This window comes from Salmo salar, chromosome ssa13 (assembly GCF_905237065.1).
Source record: "Salmo salar chromosome ssa13, Ssal_v3.1, whole genome shotgun sequence".
Classification (NCBI taxonomy): Eukaryota; Metazoa; Chordata; class Actinopteri; order Salmoniformes; family Salmonidae; genus Salmo; species Salmo salar.
This window is the reverse complement of record NC_059454.1, coordinates 45,826,238-45,846,016: the sequence shown is the minus strand read 5'-3', so window position 1 is coordinate 45,846,016 and position 19,779 is coordinate 45,826,238. Positions and strand designations below refer to the sequence as shown.

Genomic DNA, 19,779 nt, shown 5'->3' with positions numbered 1-19,779 from the left:
AGGTAGGACGCAATCCAAGCGTGGGCCGCGCCGGAGATGCCCAACTCGGAGAGGGTGGAGAGGAGGATCTGATGGTTCACAGTATCAAAGGCAGCAGATAGGTCTATAAGGATGAGAGCAGAGGAGAGAGAGTTAGCTTTAGCAGTGCGGAGAGCCTCCGTGACACAGAGAAGAGCAGTCTCAGTTGAATGCCCAGTCTTGAAACCTGACTGATTAGGATCAAGAAGGTCATTCTGAGAGAGATAGCAGGAGAGCTGGCCAAGGACGGCACGTTCAAGAGTTTTGGAGAGAAAAGAAAGAAGGGATACTGGTCTGTAGTTGTTGACATCGGAGGGATCGAGTGTAGGTTTTTTCAGAAGGGGTGCAACTCTCGCTCTCTTGAAGACGGAAGGGACGTAGCCAGCGGTCAAGGATGAGTTGATGAGCGAGGTGACATCTCCACAGTGTGATGCTGCCACCACCATGCTTTATCATGGGGATGATGCCATATTTCCTTCAGACTTGATGCTTGGCATTCAGGCAAAAGAGTTAAATCTTGGTTACATCAGACCAGAGTATCTTGTTTCTCATGTTCTGAGAGTCTTTGGTTGCCTTTTGGCAAACTCCAAACTGGCTGTCATGTGCCTTTTATTGAGGAGTTGCTTCTGTCTGGCCACTCTACCATAAAGGCCTGATTGATGGAGTGCTGCAGAGATGGTTGTCCTTCTGGAAGGTTCTCCCATTTCCACAGGGAACTCCTGAGCTCTGTCAGAGTGACCATCGGGTTCTTGGTCACCTCCCTGATCAAGGACCTTCTCCCCCTATAGCTCAGTTTTGCCGGGTGGCCAGCTCTAGGAAGAGTCTTGGTGGTTCCAATCTTCTTCCATTTAAGAATGATGGAGGCCACTGTGTTCTTGGGGACCTTCAATGCTGCATAAATGATCTGTGCCTCGACACAATCTTGTCGCGGCACAGATCTCACAGACCTTCAACCTCATGGCTTGGTTTTTGCCCTGACATACACTGTTAACTGTGGGACCTTATATAGACAGGTGTGTGCCTTTCCAAATCATGTCCAATCAATTGAATTTACCACAGTTGGACTCCAATCAAGTTGCAGATGATCAATGGAAAGAGGATCCCCCTGAGCTCAATTTCGAGTCTTATAGCAAATGGTCTGAATACCTATGTAAATAAGATATTTCCGTTTTTTTTATATACATTTGAAAACATTTTAACTTTTTCATTATGGGTTATTGTGTGAAGATTAATGAGGATTTTTATTTATTTAATCAATTTTACAATAAGGCTGTAACGCAACAAAATGTGGAAAAAGTCAGGGGGTCTGAATACTTTCCGAATGCATTGTAAGTTCCTTCAAATAGTTAATGACCCTCGTCCTAATGAGTAAACATACAACTTGTCAAAAGGTGTGTGTACTCTGTCATATGCTGTATTATATTATTTTTAGAGAGAAAGAATAAGTAGGCTATTTAATTAGGAGCATTATTTTAGGCTATGTGAAAAGCAATTCAAAGTACAGGTTTGGCTGGATTATTTGTTGTTGTTGCAATAGTGTCATATATAATTGTAGTTCATATTTTCCCCTTGTCTTTTGAAAGAAGTAGGTATTTTCATTTCTCCAGTGGCCAGGCAAAGTGCCACAAACCCCCTGTGCATCTCCCACACGGTCCAGGGTTTTCTTGGCTCTTCTGATCTTGCCTGCCGTACTTTAAAGCGAGTCCTCGCGGAAGTACTGACGTGTACACATTAGCCGAACCAGCACGAGAGGTAGTTAGGTAGAGCCGAGAGTGACACAGCGGCAGAATCAGGTAAGAAAAACCTGTCTTGCAGCAGTATGTCTGTCAGTAGGTGTGTGAACACATGTTCTTTAGTTTTAGTTGAATTAAGGGAACCAATACCAAAGTCATATTTCAATTGAATTCCTCTCTCAATATGGTATCGAGATGCTATGCCTATGCTAGCTAGAAAGGGCTCGGTTTCTAACCGGAAGTGAGTTGTCAAATTCACGAAGTTACTGCTGGTGGGTGTAGTTCAATCTCCGCTGATTTGTAGCCATCAAAATGACAAGATTGAGATTAAAGACTACAATTTCCTTCTGTAAAGTAGCAGGGTTGAACTGTTTGATTCCCGCTACACATTATGGGAAGTAGAGTGAATCCATCAGTGTTTCACACACACTGTTAATGAAAGGTGGTTGTTTAAAAACTACACAAACCAGGAAGTTGTTTTTTGAGGCGGGCATCACTAATTAGCTTTTTCTAATGTTAGCTAACGTCACTCACCCTGCTTGCGAGACAGGAAAACATTTAATCAAAATTGTGCTATAAATCAAAAACACAAATGCTAAACATCTCAAACACTATAAATAATTGTTTTAGCTGGCTACAGTAGCTAGCAACTGCATTCGTTGGCTTGCTCGCTAGCTAACCAGTAAACGATTCAATGTTGGGGAGCTAACTAGCCATTATGAGAAGAGACCGTCTATGTGAGCGACTCAACTCCACGATTTACAATAGAGTTGCGCGCCGACTAGTGTGTGGGCGGCTTATGTTATGTTTTTAATACAAACTACCGATTTCAGGGCTATTCTTTGGGTGCTGAAATATGTCGTTTTTGATTAATTTAATTTTGTGACTTCGGAACTCCAGTCTGCCCACACTAGTCGCAGCTCGTAAATCGTGGGGTTTAGTTTAATTCGGCTATCAAGTCTGTCATTATCAGCTAACTTAAGTCTCACAATAATTGGACCGCTGTTTGATAAGCAACGTGACATTTGACATGAATGGTAATTAAAATGAAACTATTATCGTTTGAGCCGGTAGACCTTCCAAGGGGGCTAGCCTATTACAAGCCAAGGACTTTGGGTGGGCCGAGTTGGGATAACATTAAACCAGTACTTAGGCTTGAGGAGAAGATATCTCCTCTGATGCCCATTATCCTTAAATTTCAAAGTCCCATTAATCAGCTCTGCAAATGTGATGTCAAAATAAGTTCAGTACGCACCCAAAATATGGAGTTTCGCAGCGTCTTTACTGCCGTTGTGCGCAGTATGTACTTGCAAAAGATTTCTAAATAAAAATAGTTGAGTGCATGAGCCAAATCCACCTTCGGCACCTCCCAATATAATAACTGATTACTACCACGCACAGGAAGGCTGATCCAGCAGCAGTACAGTATTCCTTAAGATAATTTATTTTATTTAGACCTTTTTTGGCAGTACATACCATGCCAAACGGCAATAATGACAATACTTTCTCTGCAAAACTATTTTGGTGAGTACTATGACATAACGTTTGCAGAACTGGTTCAGGATAACATGTCAGTTATCCTATGTTGATGTAGCTGACTTAACTCAATTCCATGGAGTTGAGCAGGGACCAGGCTTTGTGGAATTCAGCTACTATTACATCGAATCGCTCCCAAGGTCAATACTTAAACATTTACATTATGTAACACTTACCATGATGTATCTATGTTTGCCCTCTAGTTGCATGTCTTTCCTTGTTTGCAGAAATCAGATTGTTTGCTTGTTGCTTTTAGATGGCATATGCATGTGCCAATTTTGAATCTCAACAACCAGTCGGTTGTACTTGATTCATGTTTTATAAAAAAATATGGATTTCAGCAAACAAAGGCACTCAACTACAGAGGATTAAACATAGGTACAAGGTAAGCGTTTCATGTTTTGTTGTTGAAGTATTGACGTTGGGCAAATCAATTTAGTCAGAGCTGAATTCCACAAAGCCTGGTCTCTGCTCAACTCTGTTCATGGAGTTCATCAGAAACTTCCTTAACGGACCTCCTGAAAGGCGCAACGGTCTAAGGCACTGCATTGCAGAGCTGGAGGCATCACTACAGACCTGGGTTTGACCCCGGGCTGTATCACAACCGGCCGTGATCAGGAGTCTCATAGGGCAGCGCATAATTGGCCCAGCATCATCCGGGTTAGGGGAGGGTTTGGCCAGAAAGGATTTACTTGGCACATCGCGCTCTAGCGACTCCTTGTGGTGGGCCAGACGCCTGCAGGTTGACCTCGGTCATCAGTTGAACGGTGTTTCCTCCGACACATTGGTGCGGCTGACTTCTGGGTTAAGTGGGCGGGTGTTAAGAAGCGCGGTTTGTTTCGGGGGATGCATGACTCAACCTTCGCCTCCTAAGCATGTTGGGGAGTTGCAGTGATGAGACAAGATCGAAATTGGGGTGAAAAAATATATAAATAAATAAATACCATGGAGTTTAGTCAGTTAGGTTGATGAAGCTTTGTTGTCGCTGTATGTGAGTGTTGTTGCCATGTTATTATATGTGGAAAAGGACTAACTGAATAAACTAGCTAGCTATATAGCTAGCCAAATAAAAAATTACTGTAGCCGACATGTTGGGTAAGGATGATCTGCCAGTGTTGGTACTGAATACCAATAGACAATTTGCCAAATTGCTCTGAGCTAAAGGCCAAATATCCTCAGGCTCATCTGTCCCCACATTATTTACATGCAGCAAATGTAGCCATGCTTTGTGAGTCACAGCCAAGCAAGACGTTCTTGTCTTGTCTTGATAGCACACCACATCAACACATTGTGTCTATAACACCTTACTATAAACACTTTGTCTACAGATCCACACTCACATTGCAAACAAAAAGCCTGTGGTGGTGAAATCTGTTCAAGTAATACCTGTTAACAACCCTTTTCTCTCCTTCCACAGACAGAATGTCAGAAGGGGACAGTGTTGGTGAATCAATCCATGGGAAACCATCCACAATCGGAAGCTTCTTCACACGGGTTGGACAGGTACTGCTGCCAGGGCCTTTAGTTGTTCTCTCATCAAATGTCAAGAGGAAAGAAAACTAGGCTAAACCAAGGGAAACTCTGCCAGCACTGTTTTGATGAAGACAACCATTCGACCCACTGTCACGGTGGTGCTGCATTGAAAAGCTAGAAATAGCACTTCAGATAAGACGATGTGAAAATGTGACACTATATCTAATGTTTACTGTTGCTCTCCTGGTAATGGTTGTGCACTGTCTTTCTGGTTGGTGTCTTTTCCAGATCTATCAGTCATGGCTAGACAGGTCGACGCCGTTCTCCATAGGGCGATGGGGAGTCACTCTTTCGCTAACGGCCATCTACATGATCAGAGTGTACATATTACAGGTAGAGAAACACACCACACTCAGGGCTTATGCTGGGTCGCGTTCAGGAGGTTGCAACGTACTGAACGCTACAGATAGAAATGCCATGAGTAGAGCTGACGTTTTTCCTTTCTCAGCATGACGAAGAGGTATGTCTGTTCTGCACAATATATTTCTATCTTAGCGTTCCACAACATTTTGCCCTACTGAATATGCACCTGACGTATTTTGAAGGTAGACTCTGTAATCTGGCATCACATACAGGGCGACAACTTCCTCCTTTGACAAACAACAACGAAAGTCAAATCTGCCAAGATTTGGGTATGCCTCAATGGAGGGAGCCTGTAACTGGCTTGTCAGATTTGAATTCTAGTGTTTATTATGACTGATCATGTTACATTTCTGAGTTTGAACGTTAATATCTTTTAGGGCTCTCCTAGGGTTCTGCAATGTGCCTTTAGGCGTAATATGCACTTGCACACATCCAAGGAGTAGAAGATCACTTTGGGAACGTCTGTGTAAAAATGTAGAGTACTGTTTTCCCTTTAGACTAGTATTGCCCCAGATATTGTCAAATCAGTCAATGTGATACATTTGTGAATTATGTGAGGGAATACACATGTTTACGCTTATTTAATTTCCAGTTTGGATAAGAGCGTCTGCTAAATGAGTAACATTTTAAAATGTAATGTATGAAATTCAAATGAACACTAATATAGGTTTTCTCTGCTCCCTCCAGGGTTGGTATATTGTAACATACGCTCTGGGAATCTACCATCTCAACCTGTTCATCGCTTTTCTATCACCAAAAGTGGATCCATCAATGCTTGACGAAGGCAAGTTGGAGTTCACTGTAACATACGACATTCCTTTGGGTTGCAGTCATGTTTAAGATGTTTACTTTCTCACATAAAACTATGTCTTCTAGCACTCACTCTTCATGAAGATACCCTCAAAGCACTCTCCATGTAGGACTGTGGCTAGAGACTATATTTAAAAAAAACTTTGACTAGGGGTGTGTGTCTTTGGCCGACTACGCATCTTGATACACTGGTGTGCATATGATTCAGGAAAGATACATTATAGTTTGGTACGATTCAATATTATGTTTCAGTCCAATGCAGATAAATATTTATTTTCAGTGAATCTGGATACGTTTTCATCCTTATGACTAAACAGACTATTAAATTACATTTTCTAATTGGGTGATTCTCAAGAAACTGGCACTTCACAAAAATTCCTCTTGGATCACTAAGATTAGATCTGTATTCATCTATTTCATAATTATGTTTATTAATGAGATTATGTAATTTACAACAATTTCCACATCTACCAATGCAAAAATTATCATTACTGCAACAGTTTTAGAAGTCCAAGGTAGTAATAACAAATACATTTCTAATATTTGTTTTAGCATTCCTGACTTAATGAAAAGGCCTGAGTTAAACATGACACGGAAAACAAATATTTAAAATGTAACTTCTCATTACCGCAACACAACCTTTTCTGAATCTTGTGTATATATGGTACACATTTAGATAAAAGCATAGTATCAGATTAAGCCCAAATAACTAAAGAGTACATTTTATTTGTTGTAATAGTTTTAAATGTTGGTGCATTACGGTAATGATGAGCAGGTTTGAGAGATGAGAATGCGTGTTTGATAGTTGGCGATTTAAAAATTATACTGAGCTCTATTAGAGATTAGATATACTTTTGTATATATAGTGTACAGTTGAAGTCGGAAGTTTACATGCACCTTAGCCAACTACATTTAAACTCAGTTTTTCACAATTCCTGACATTTAATCCTAGTAAAAATTCCCTGTCTTAGGTCAGTTAGGATCACCACTTTATTTTAAGAATGTGTAATGTCAGAATAATACCTTGACTTTGTTGTCCTTAAGCCATTTTGCCACAACTTTGGAAGTATTCTTGGGGTCATTGCCCATTTGGAAGACCCATTTGCGACCAAGCTTTAACTTCCTGACTGATGTCTTGAGATGTTGCTTCAAAATATCCACAATTTTCCGTCCTCATGATGCCATCTATTTTGTGAAGTGCACCAGACCCTCCTGCAGCAAAGCACCCCCACAACATGATGCTGCCACCCCCGTGCTTCACGGTTGGGATGGTGTTCTTCGGCTTGCAAGCCTCCCCCTTTTTCCTCCAAACATAACGATGGTCATTATAGCCAAACGGTTCTATTTTTGTTTTAATCAGATCAGAGGACATTTCTCCAAAAAGTACGATCTTTGTCCCCATGTGCAATTGCAAACTGTAGTCTGGCTTTTTTATGGCAGTGGCTTCTTCCTTGCTGTGTGGCCTTTCAGGTTATGTCGATATAGGATCATTTTGCTGTGGATATAGATACTTTTGTACCTGTTTCCTCCAGCATCTTCACAAGGTCCTTTGCTGTAGTTCTGGGATTGATTTGCACCAAAGTACGTTCATCTCTAGGAGACAGAATGTGTCTCCTTCCTGAGCGGTATGACGGCTGCGTGGTCCCATGTATACTTGCGTACTATTGTTTGTACAGATGAATGTGGTACCTTCAGGCGTTTGGAGGATGAACCAGACTTGTGGAAGTCTACAAAAAAAAATTTCTTAGGTCTTGGCTGATTTCTTTTGATTTTCCCATGATGTCAAGCAAAGAGGCACTGAGTTTGAAGGTAGGCCTTGAAATACATCCACAGGTACGCCTCCAATTGACTCAAATTAGGTCAATTAGCCTATCAGAAGCTTCTAAAGCCATGACATCATTTTCTGGAATTTTCCAAACTGTTTAAAGGCACAGTCAATTTAGTGTATGTGAACTTCTGACCCACTGGAATTGTGATACAGTGAAATAATCTGTCTGTAAACAATTGTTGGAAAAATTACTTGTCATACAGAAAGTAGATGTCCTAACCAAAGTGCCAAAACTATAGTTTGTTAACAAGAAATTTGTGGAGTGGTTGAAAAACGAGTTTTAATGACTCCAACCTAAGTGTATATAAACTTCCGACTTCAACTGTATGTGTACACCCCTTCAAATTAGTGGATTTAGCTATTTCAGCTACACCCGTTGCTGACAGGTGTATACAATTGAACTCACAGCCCTGCAATCACCATAGACAAACACTGGCAGAAGACTGGCCTTACTGAAGAACTCAGTGACTTTCAACGCGGCACAGTCATAGGATGCCACCTTTCCAACAAGTCAGTTCGTCAAAGTTCTGCACTGCTAGAGCTGCACCGGTCAACTTTAAGTGCTGTTATTGGGAGGTGGAAACATCTAGGAGCATCAACGGCTCAGCCACGAAGTGGTAGGCCATACAAGCTCACAGAATGGGACCGCCGAAGCGTGTAAAAATCGTCTGTCCTTGGTTGCAACACTCCTTACCGAGTTCCAAACTGGCTCTGGAAGCAACGTCCGCAGAATAACAGTTCGTTGGGAGCTTCATGAAATGGTTTCCATGGCTGAACAGCCACACGCAAGCCTAAGATCACCATGCGCAATGCCAAGCGTTGGCTGGAGTGGTGTAAGGCTCGCTGCCATTGGACTCTGGAGCAGTGGAAACGCGTTCTCTGGAGTGATGAATCACGCTTCACCATCTAGCAGTCCAACGGCCGAATCTGGGTTTGGCAGATGCCAGGAGAACATTACCTGCCCCATTGCATAGTGCCAACGGTAAAGTTTGGTGGAGGAATAAAGGTCTGGGGCTGTTTTTCAGGGTTCGGGCCATGCCCCTTAGTTCCAGTGAAGGGAAATCTTAACGCTACAGCATACAATGACATTCTAGACAATTCTATGCTTCAGTTTGGGGAAGAACCTTTCCTGTTTCAGCATGACAATGCCCCTGTGCACAAAGCAAGGTCCATACAGAAATGTTTGTCGAGATCGGTGTGGAAGAACTTCACTGGCCTACACAGAGCCCTGACCTAAACCCCATCAAACAGCTTTGGGATGAATTGGAATGCCGACTGTGAGCCAGGCCTAATTGCTCAACCTCAGTGCCCGACCTCACTAATGCTCTTGTGGCTGAATGGAAGCAAGTCCCAGCAGCAATGTTCCAACATCTAGTGGTAAGCCTTCCCAGAAGAGTGGAGGCTGTTATAGCAGCAAAGTGGGACCAACTCCATATTAATGCCCATGATTTTGGAATGGGATGTTTGACGAGCAGGTGTCCACGTACTTTTGGTCATGTACTGTATCATGGGTGAATAAAACTTTATTTAAAAAAAGTGTTTTTACAGAAACTTGAAAAAGTCTTAAGGTAATGACAAACATGTCCACAGACAGTGTTTTTACTTACTACATATTTTGTTTAATGTGAACTTCAAATGGTATACAATTTATGATAAATCAAATTTTATTCGTCACATACATGGTTAGCAGATGTTAATGCGAGTGTAGTTAAATGCTTGTGCTTCTAGTTCCGACCATGCAGTAATATCCAACTAAAGGCTTGTGCTTCTAGTTCCGACCATGCAGTAATATCCAAACTACAGCAACCGTGTTTTATTTGAATACATTAGGTTTTTCGAAAGTAAAATTGTATAAAAGGAACTGAATTTATGGATGCATTTTGTTAATGAGAATATGGGATGAAAATGTACGAAATTCAGGCTCATATTTATTTGAAATTAGACACTGCCTAAACTAGGCACCTTAGTCTTCAGAATGATTGCAGATGCAACATGGTTTTCTAAGTCCATTTGCAACTGTCAAACTGATATCATGAGAATTACTCATTTCTGAAAACATTGCCATTGAGCTATAGGCTAATGCCAAAATTAGATCACAAAATTCAGATATTTATTACAGTTCAGTTCACCTACATGCAATATTTTGGATAACGGTTGGTTTACCTTGCCCTCACCAAACTTACTCATTTAAAATTGGGGATGCGTTTGGTAAGTGGCGTCTATTGTGCAAGGTTATTTTATGGCTAGGATTGTGACCGACTCGGGGGTCGTCTCATACCAGTTCTCAAAGTATTGGTGAATAGTTAAACCCCTACTCTGTACACTAAAGCAGCCTTTCTTTAAGTATGGTTTGCAACCCACCTGTTAATGGTGGGTTGCGACGTGTCACAGTAAATGTATAATTATTTAATTCATTACCGGAATTGATTTGGCCAAGTGCAATTGCGCTCTATGGTCAGTGCTCTCTCTGCTTAGCAGGGGTGTCTCTGCTCATTTTGGTATCTGCGCGAGTGGGAGGGAGAGACACCTGTGTGCTTTGCAGTTTGATCTTGTTTCTGCAGTTTTATTGAAGATCATTCCGCGACAGCCACTGATTTGTTATTCTCACTCGCCATCACTCACCGCTGTCATCAAATGGACTCAAGCTAGCCACAAGTTCTGACTTAGCTCATACAGCGCAAATACAGCGATGAGTTTCTCTCTCATGCAAACTTTGAGAAATGGTGAGGAGCACCCACAGTATGTTTTATGCAGGAAGTGCTTAGTAATGAGTCTCTCAAAACAAACAAATTAAAACGACACATCCTGACCAAACATCCACAGCATGATGATAAACCCAGGGAGTTTTTTCAGAACAGGGCACAATGCTTCAGGAGACAGTGCTTCGACAGTGGAAAAGTAAGTCAGCTAGCAAGGCACTGTTGTCATTTTATAACAGGTATAATAAGCGGAAATAAGGAAGTACTAACTCTCATAGTAGTAAATGTGAATTTCTCTTTCAAACAATCCTCTTGTACACAACTAAGAGCTAGCTAATGTTAGCAAAAGCAAGTTAGCTACTGTACTTAAAAAAAAAAAAATAATAATAATCCGGAGACACCTGAAACCCCACCTCTTTAAGGAATACCTAGGATAGGATAAAGTAATCCTTCTAACCCCCCCCCTTAAAATATTTAGATGCACTATTGTAAAGTGGTTGTTCCACTGGATATCATAAGGTGAATGCACCATTTTGTAAGTCGCTCTGGATAAGAGCGTCTGCTAAATGACTTAAATGTAAATGTAATAATTAACTAGCGAAGTCAGTTTTTTTGCAATGATGGCCTACCAGAAGGCCTCCTGCGGGGACGGAGGCTGGGATTAAAAATAAATATTGGACAAAACACACATAACGATGAGACAGAACAACACTACATAAAGAGAGACCTAAGGCGACAACAGCATGACAGCAACACAGCATGGCAGCAACACAACATGATAGCAGCACAAAACATGGTACAAATATTATTGGGTACAGACAACCAGCACAAGGAGGAAGAGACACCAGTGCATCACGCGAAGCAGCCACAACTGTCAGTAAGAGTGTCCATGATTGAGTCTTTGAATGAAGAGCAGGAGATAAAACTGTCCAGTTTGAGTGTTTGTTGTAGCTCGTTCCAGTCGCTAGCTGCAGCGAACTGAAAAGAGGAGCGACCCAGGGATGTGTGTGATTTGGGGCCTTTTAACAGAATGCGACTGGCAGAATGGGTGTTGTATGTGAACGATGAGAGCTGCAGTAGATATCTCAGACAGGGGGGAGTGAGGCCTAAGAGGGTTTTATAAATAAGCATCAACCAATGTGTCTTGCGACGGTTATACAGAGATGACCAGTTTACAGAAGAGTATAGAGTGCAGTGATGAAATCTAATGGCTGAATGGTAAAGAACATCTAGCCGCTCGAGAGAACCCTTACCTGCCGATCTATAAATTATGTCTCCGTAATCTAGCATGGGTAGGATGGCCATCTGAATCAGGGTTAGTTTTGCAGCTGGGGTGAAAGGAGCGATTTACGATCGAGGAATCTAATTCTAGATTTAACTTTAGCCTGCAGCTTTGATATGTGCTGAGAGAAGGACAGTGTACTGTCTAGCCATACTCTCAAGTACTTGTATGAGGTGACTACCTCAAGCTCTAAACCCTCCAAGGTAGTAATCACACCTGTGGGGAGAGGGGCATTCTTCTTACCAAACCACATTACCTTTGTGTTGGAGGTGTTCAGAACTAGGCTAATGGCAGAGAAAGCTTGTTGGACACTTAGAAAGCTTTGTTGTAGAGGGTTTAACACAATCCGGATAAGGGCCAGCTGACTATGACTATCATCTGCATATAAATGGATGAGAGAGAGCTTCCTACTGCCTGAGCTATGTTGATGTAAATTGAGAAGATCGTGGGGCCTAGGATCGACCCTTGGGGTACTCCCTTGGTGATGTGCAGTGGCTGAGACTGCAGATGTTCTGACTTTATACAAATAGCAGCACAACATTGCTTAGAATCACGGGCAATAGTGACATCATTGAGGACCTTTAAGGTTGCAGTGACACATCCATAACCTGAGCGGAAACCAGAATGCATACCAGAGAGAATACTACAGACATCAAGAAAGCCAGTTAGTTGATTGACAAGTTTTCCCAACACTTTTGATAAACAGGGCAAAATAGAAATTGGCCTATAACAGTTAGGATCAGCTTTATCTCCCCCTTTAAATAAAGGATGCACCGTGGCTGCCTTCCAAGCAATGGGAACCTTCCCAAAGAGGAGAGACAGGCTTGGCGACGATAAGGGCTGCAACCTTAAAGAAAGAATCTGACCCAGATGTTTTTTGGGGGTCAAGTTTAAAACTTCTTCAGGATTGGTGGGTCCCCTGCGGGACGGTTGAGCTAACATAGGCTAATGCGATTAACATGAGGTTGTAAGTAACAAGAACATTTCCCAGGACATAGACACATCTGATATTGGCAGAAAGCTTACGTTGTTTTTAATCTAACTGCACTGTCCAATTTACAGTAGCTATTACAGTGAAATACCATGCTATTGTTTGAGGAGAGTGCACAGTTTTGAACATGAAAAGATATAAATAAACAAATTAGGCACATTTGGGCAGTCTTGATACACCATTTTGAACAGAAATGCAATGGTCCATTGGATCAGTCTTAAACTTGTACATACACTGCTGTCATCTAGTGGCCAAAATCTAAATTGCACCTGAGCTGGAATAATACATTATGGCCTTTCTCTTGCATTTCAAAGATGATGGTACAAAATTATATATATATTTTTTGTATTATCTTTTACCAGATCTAATGTGTTATAGTCTCCTACATTCATTTCATGTTTCCACACACTTCAAAGTGTTTCCTTTCAAATGTTACCAAAAATATGCATATCCTTGCTTCAGGGCCTGAGCTACAGGCAGTTTTTCATCTGTATTGTTACTTAGGGTTGTATTATCAAACTGAGCCTGTTTCCAATAGGACACTGCACTAGGATTGCTCTATGGACTTTTACAATGTAGCCTAGCTTTCCAGCTGTGTGTTCTGTTGTACATCTGTGTGATGTGATCAATCTGTTTTATTCCAGTTCAGAATGAAAATTATTTATTGTATTTTAACAGCAACAGTTCCAATCTAGACATATGTAAGAGGTTTTTAATGGGGAAAATAAACATGAATTTATATTGGTATTTAATTTCATTGTTATTTGTTTTGTCTATATTGCATTTCTTTTAGACATGTGGGAAATTAAATGTACCGATAATTACGTATAGTTGCATGTTTTCATAAGCTTGGGTCCCAGGAAAACAGAATTTCTAATTTGGTTCCCAGGCTGAAAAAGTTTAAGAACCCCTGCACTAGAGAAACAAGATATTGGAGAGCTCCTTTCCTTTCGATGTGATGAGAGTAACTTAGAAAGGTATTTCTTTGGAAGCTCTTGGGTTACTATGTAAATACTATTTAAAATGCCTTCCGTGACATTTTGGTATTTAAAACAGAATGCAAAGTGTCTACACCAGTGCTCTTGTCGGGATGCTATTTACATCAGTTTTGAAACTTTGTAGTCACTGTTCTTGTTTTGAGTCCATTTGATTGGCTATCAACGTGATCCTCGCTGTAACTTTGCTCCCCCTCCATTCACCTGTAGATGAGGGCCCGGCGCTCCCCACCAAGCAGAACGAGGAGTTCCGTCCGTTCATCAGGAGGTTGCCTGAGTTCAAATTCTGGTGAGAGCCCCCACCCCACCCCACACCCACACCATCTCTAGTTGTCATCTACCCAGCTTGGCCTTTCACTGAACTGGACTGAGTTACAGGCTTGTGCATCATTTGTGCCCACTATTTCAGTGTCCTGTCAGAATATTCCACGAATCTTTGAGTGAATGATTCAATGTCATACAGAAAATACAATCCATGGAAAGTGAGAACACGCATATTAACATAGTACAATACTGTCCAGCCATGTAATGGTTGTTGTGTTCTATGTCCCACTATTCAATAGCCTGGTTCACAGAAAATACCTCCTGCACACTGTCCCTTGCAAATTCTTTCATTTTATTCTGTTTACTCACCAAGTAGCCAGCTCACCCACCAATGTCAAGATATTCTTGGCCTGTGAAAGTATATTTCCAATAGGACACTGCACTAGGATTGCTCTATGGACTTTTACAATGTAGCCTAGCTTTCCAGTGCAAAGCTGTGTTGTTGTACATGCTTTCCTGAAGCCTATCAATGCCATTTCATTCTCAACCTGAACCTATAACAACAATGCTAATATGTACTGGAGGTGGCACTGACAAGTATGTTGTTGCCCATACTTATTTTGATGGTAGGAAACAGAAATCTCTCGTGCTTACCTTTTGTAGTTTACTTGTGCTTTTTTTTACCACTGTCTACAGGAAAGGAACTTGCTATCATTAACGCTGACTTTTTGTTGTTGTTGTGCATTTCTTTTTCTTTTATGTCTTCAGGCATTCGGCAACAAAAGGCATCGTCATCGCCATGATTTGCACGTTCTTTGAAGCCTTCAATGTGCCAGTGTTCTGGCCCATACTTGTAATGTACTTCATCATGCTTTTCTGTATCACCATGAAGAGGCAGATCAAGGTATGGGAAACCCAGTGACACTGCTGCAGCTGACTCTGCATGATATATATAGTCATATCAGACCATTCAATCCTAATGAATTCCTCTGCTTTTGATATGTATCTGGAATTAATCATGCACGTCAATCTTCACTTAGAATTCAGTGAATAAGAACATCATGTAAATGTGGCTAATTTTATTTTTCTTCTACTTTCAGCATATGGTCAAGTACAGATACCTCCCCTTCACACATGGGAAGAGGACTTACAGAGGCAAGGAAGAAACCGGGAAACCTTTTGCTAGTTAAAATCAAACCCTCCCCCTTAACCCCCCCCATTGAGAATTAAAAGTTATGGAAAAATAGTATATGTGGGTAAAAGGGGTCAGTGATTGTCTGAGGGGGGGAAAAAAGATACAATAAATAGTTTTGATCCAAAATGTTGACAGTATTGGATGGTAGTAGTGCTGAGGATTGACATAATCACAAGAGAACACGCTGCCTTTGGTTATTATGGGGAGTCATCTCTCAGCCGCGGGATGAAACGCAGTGCCGCCCTTTGCCTTGTAACCCCATGGGGTAAGTATGAACTCTGCTAGAGGGGGCGCCACTGGACGGATTGCAGGAAAAATTCAGTTGTGGATTCTTAATGACGCTCCATTTCTAACTGCTCTGTCTTCAAGTGAAATACAACTACTTTTGATTAAAGACATGGTACCTACTCGTTTATAACGTGTAATTGTGGGAAGTCCTTAGGTTTAGAATGAAATAACCTGATTAGATGTACTTTTTTATTTTATTGACGTAAATATGAAAGATTTAAATTGATGTGGGTCTATGATCAAGTGTACTTCTGCACTGTCTTGAGACTCACACCAGAAATGTTCCTTTATGTAAAGCAGTTCATTTTTAGTGACTGGTTACCCTTCAGTTGAACACGAATTCACTACATACAATACCTATTCAGAACCATAATCCAACCATCTATTGATGGCACAAGCAGTGATTTAGGTATAGGAGATTGGTTCGATAACAAGTTAGCGAAGAGTGAAAATCACTGCATGGCTAGGACAGAGTTGGTGTACTTTCCAGAGAATATCATCATGGAGAAATATGAAATGTCATGTTTTGTACAACATTATGTACAGAGAGGTTTAAGAAAGCCCAGTTCAAGTTGTGTGGCTGCTAAAAAGAAAAAAGTATTATTAATTTGTTACTGTTTTTCCCTCCGTAGCCATAGAATCCTTTTTGTGTTTATTCCCTCTGCTTTCCCGTCATGTCAAAAATACGATTTGTTGTACAGTTGAAGAGGACAGTAACTCATTCAGCACTACTTCAGATTTATGCTTTGCGCCCCCTGTGAATATATTTTTTGGGGGTTCAGATTTCTTAAAATGTACATCAGTATCATACCCGTATTCAAATTATTCTTTCCTTACAAAAACGTTATTCCCTGAAAGACCATATCCTTTGAACAAGCAGTTTAGGCAACTGTTTACAAACTGGGGTATATTCCATTCAAATCTAGTAGCTTGATACTCACATTCTGTATTTTTCTTTTGACAAATGTGGTAATGGTCTATAATCATTCCAAACAAAAATATTTTATCTTGTTTTGCAGAGGACACATAAGAAAAGTGAGATTGAGAGCTTTTAATGTAACAAATGAATGAAGGGGGTATGCCGGGGATCTTATGAAAAGTGGCGGTAGTATTTTTGGTAACCAGAGACATTTTGGAAAACCTTTGATCAGCAATAGGGAAGGAAAAAAATTATAAAAATAAAAAATCCTGTCAAAGTACATAGTGTTTCTAAGGGTTTATATCTATTTTAAAGATTACATTTGTTTTGAGATTTATTTAACTTTTTTTTTTTTTTTCAAACAACTGTTAAACAAGTGTTCCAAGTCATCGTATGTCATTTAAAAAAAAAAAAAAATAAACGAGTAAAATTGATTTCTAGATTTATAAACTTTCTCATGAAAGAGATTGCATGTTCTTGGTTGCTCTTGTGCTGCAATTATAAACAAAAAAAAGATTTTAATAACTTTTAAGTGTCATTTTTTTCACTCCAAATGCTATTAAAGAGACTGTGTCCCTTCAATTTAGGTGTGGCTGTTTCTGCTTCATGTTTTTGGATCTCACTGACATTTGTCTGTTAACTTGAATCCGTTCCTGCTTTTAGAAGTAACCATTAGGGCGGTAGGTAGACCAGCGGAGATGGACAGTTCGATTCCCGGGCCAGGCACTGGAAAAATAGGGGGAATTGATCTGGCAACTGGAGGGCTGCTGGGTTCACATCTTAAAGACCTTCCCCTACTGTTGGGCCCTTGAACAAGGCCATTAACCCCACAACTTGCTCTCCATCCAGGGGAGCTGCTCGTCTCAACTGTATGTGATGTCTATGGGGGAACGATCATCAGCAGCACCTGAACAGTTGGTGTGGACACAGGCACTCTGCCTTCACATTTATTATCTGAAGAAAACAATGATGTAGCATCTCCTAGCCCTGCAGGTAATGCACTACCTGAATAATTTTCTTGCCCAGCCTCTGAGTTTAAACTGGATGGAGAATATATACTGGGAGGACTTTGACATTCATCATGCCAGCAGCTCAGTTCTTTACATCAGACCGGAGACTGGATTGCTCTCTGAGTACTGTAGCACAACCTTTCCACATTCAGGGAACTCCCAACTCTAGACCTGGAGAGACACTGGGTGTGCAGGGTTGGTTTTTTACAGCCCAATTTAATTAAGCAATGCTTGTACTGAATACCAAGGTGATTATTGTAAACTGTTCTGTTAGTGTTAGTTTGGAATAAAAGCCTGCATACTCAGTTGGAGTTGGAGACCCCTGAGTTAAACAAGAACACTTACATTTAAGTAAAGTGAAATGAAATGTCTTTCATAGTACTGTAAATGTATTATACCGGGGCTATTCAACTATGTTCTTACAGGGGCCAGATTTGAAAAAACTTATTTACAGGGGTGGCAGACATTTTTTACATGGGATTACTCTTCCTAAAACTGGTATAAAGAACAATGCAGAAACATAATTATAATCTTATCAAGCCCTTTTATTAATATTAAATATGGCTAAAAGTTCATTTTAAGTGCTTTAATATTAGCCTAATTCAGTGCATTAAATTGTTGAAATAATGGAACACATTTGTATTTACAGTGCATTCGGAAAGTATTCAGACCCCTTAACTTTTTTCACATTTTGTTACATTACAGCCTTATTCTAAAATGGATCAATTAAAACAAATCTTTATCTACATGCAATACCCCATAATGACAAAGTGAAAACAGGTAGAAATTTTTGCACATTTATTATGAAGAAAAAACATAAATTCCTTATTTACATAAGTATTCAGACCCTTTACTATGAGACCCGAAATTGAGCGCAGGTGCATCCTGTTTCCATTGATCATCCTTGAGATGTTTCTACAACTTGGAGTCCACCTGTGGTAAATTCAATTGATTGGACATGATTTGGAAGGCACAAGCCTGTCTATATAAGGTCCCACAGTTGATAGTGCATGTCAGAGCAAAAACCAAGCCATGAGGTCGAAGGAACTGTCCGTAGCGCACCTAGACAGGATTGTGTCGAGGCACAGATCTGGGGAAGGGTGTCAAAAAATGTCTGCAGCATTAAAGGTCCCCAAGAACACAGTGGCCTCCATCATTCTTAAATGGAAGAAGTGTTGAACCACCAAGACTCTTCCTAGAGCTGGCCGCCTGAGCAATCGGGGGAGAAGGGCCTTGGTCAGGGAGGTGACCAAGAAATCAATTGTAACTGACAGAGCTCCAGCGATTTTTTTTAAAAAATTTTATATATATATATATACTGCTCAAAAAAATAAAGGGAACACTAAAATAACACTTCCTAGATCTGAATGAATGAAATAATAATCTTATTAAATACTTTTTTCTTTACATAGTTGAATGTGCAGACAACAAAATCACACAAAAATAATCAATGGAAATCCAATTGATCAACCCATGGAGGTCTGGATTTGGAGTCACACTCAAAATTAAAGTGGAAAACCACACTACAGGCTGATCCAACTTTGATGTAATGTCCTTAAAACAAGGCAAAATGAGGCTCAGTAGTGTGTGTGGCCTCCACGTGCCTGTATGACCTCCCTACAACGCCTGGGCATGCTCCTGATGAGGTGGCGGATGGTCTCCTGAGGGATCTCCTCCCAGACCTGGACTAAAGCATCCGCCAACTCCTGGACAGTCTGTGGTGCAACGTGGCGTTGGTGGATGGAGCGAGACATGATGTCCCAGATGTGCTCAATTGGATTCAGGTCTGGGGAACGGGCGGGCCAGTCCATAGCATCAATGCCTTCCTCTTGCAGGAACTGTTGACACACTCCAGCCACATGAGATCTAGCATTGTCTTGCATTAGGAGGAACCCAGGGCCAACCGCACCAGCATATGGTCTCACAAGGGGTCTGAGGATCTCATCTCGGTACCTAATGGCAGTCAGGCTACTTCTGGTGAGCACATGGAGGGCTGTGTGGCTCCCCAAAGAAATGCCACCCCACACCATGACTGACCCACCGCCAAACCGGTCATGCTGGAGGATGTTGCAGGCAACAGAACGTTCTCCACGGCGTCTCCAGACTCTGTCACGTCTGTCACATGTGCTCAGTGTGAACCTGCTTTCATCTTGGTGTTCTCTGGCAAATGGCAAACGTCCTGCACGGTGTTGGGCTGTAAGCACAACCCCCACCTGTGGACGTCGGGCCCTCATACCACCCTCATGGAGTCTGTTTCTGACACATGCACATTTGTGGCCTGCTGGAGGTCATTTTGCAGGGCTCTGGCAGTGCTT

The 19,779-nt window shown here is 41.2% G+C and overlaps 1 protein-coding gene across 1 annotated transcript; it reads left to right on the top strand.

The window, feature by feature from the left end:
* The first annotated feature begins 1,632 nt into the window (after nucleotides 1-1,632).
* Nucleotides 1,633-17,040, top strand: LOC106566958 (protein RER1). Its single transcript, XM_014135656.2, has 7 exons — nucleotides 1,633-1,811; nucleotides 4,705-4,790; nucleotides 5,049-5,153; nucleotides 5,871-5,967; nucleotides 13,999-14,077; nucleotides 14,821-14,956; nucleotides 15,153-17,040. The coding sequence occupies exons 2-7, from the start codon at nucleotides 4,710-4,712 to the stop codon at nucleotides 15,240-15,242; spliced, it is 588 nt and encodes a 195-aa protein (XP_013991131.1). The 5' UTR covers nucleotides 1,633-1,811; nucleotides 4,705-4,709; the 3' UTR covers nucleotides 15,243-17,040.
* The last annotated feature ends 2,739 nt before the right edge of the window (nucleotides 17,041-19,779 follow it).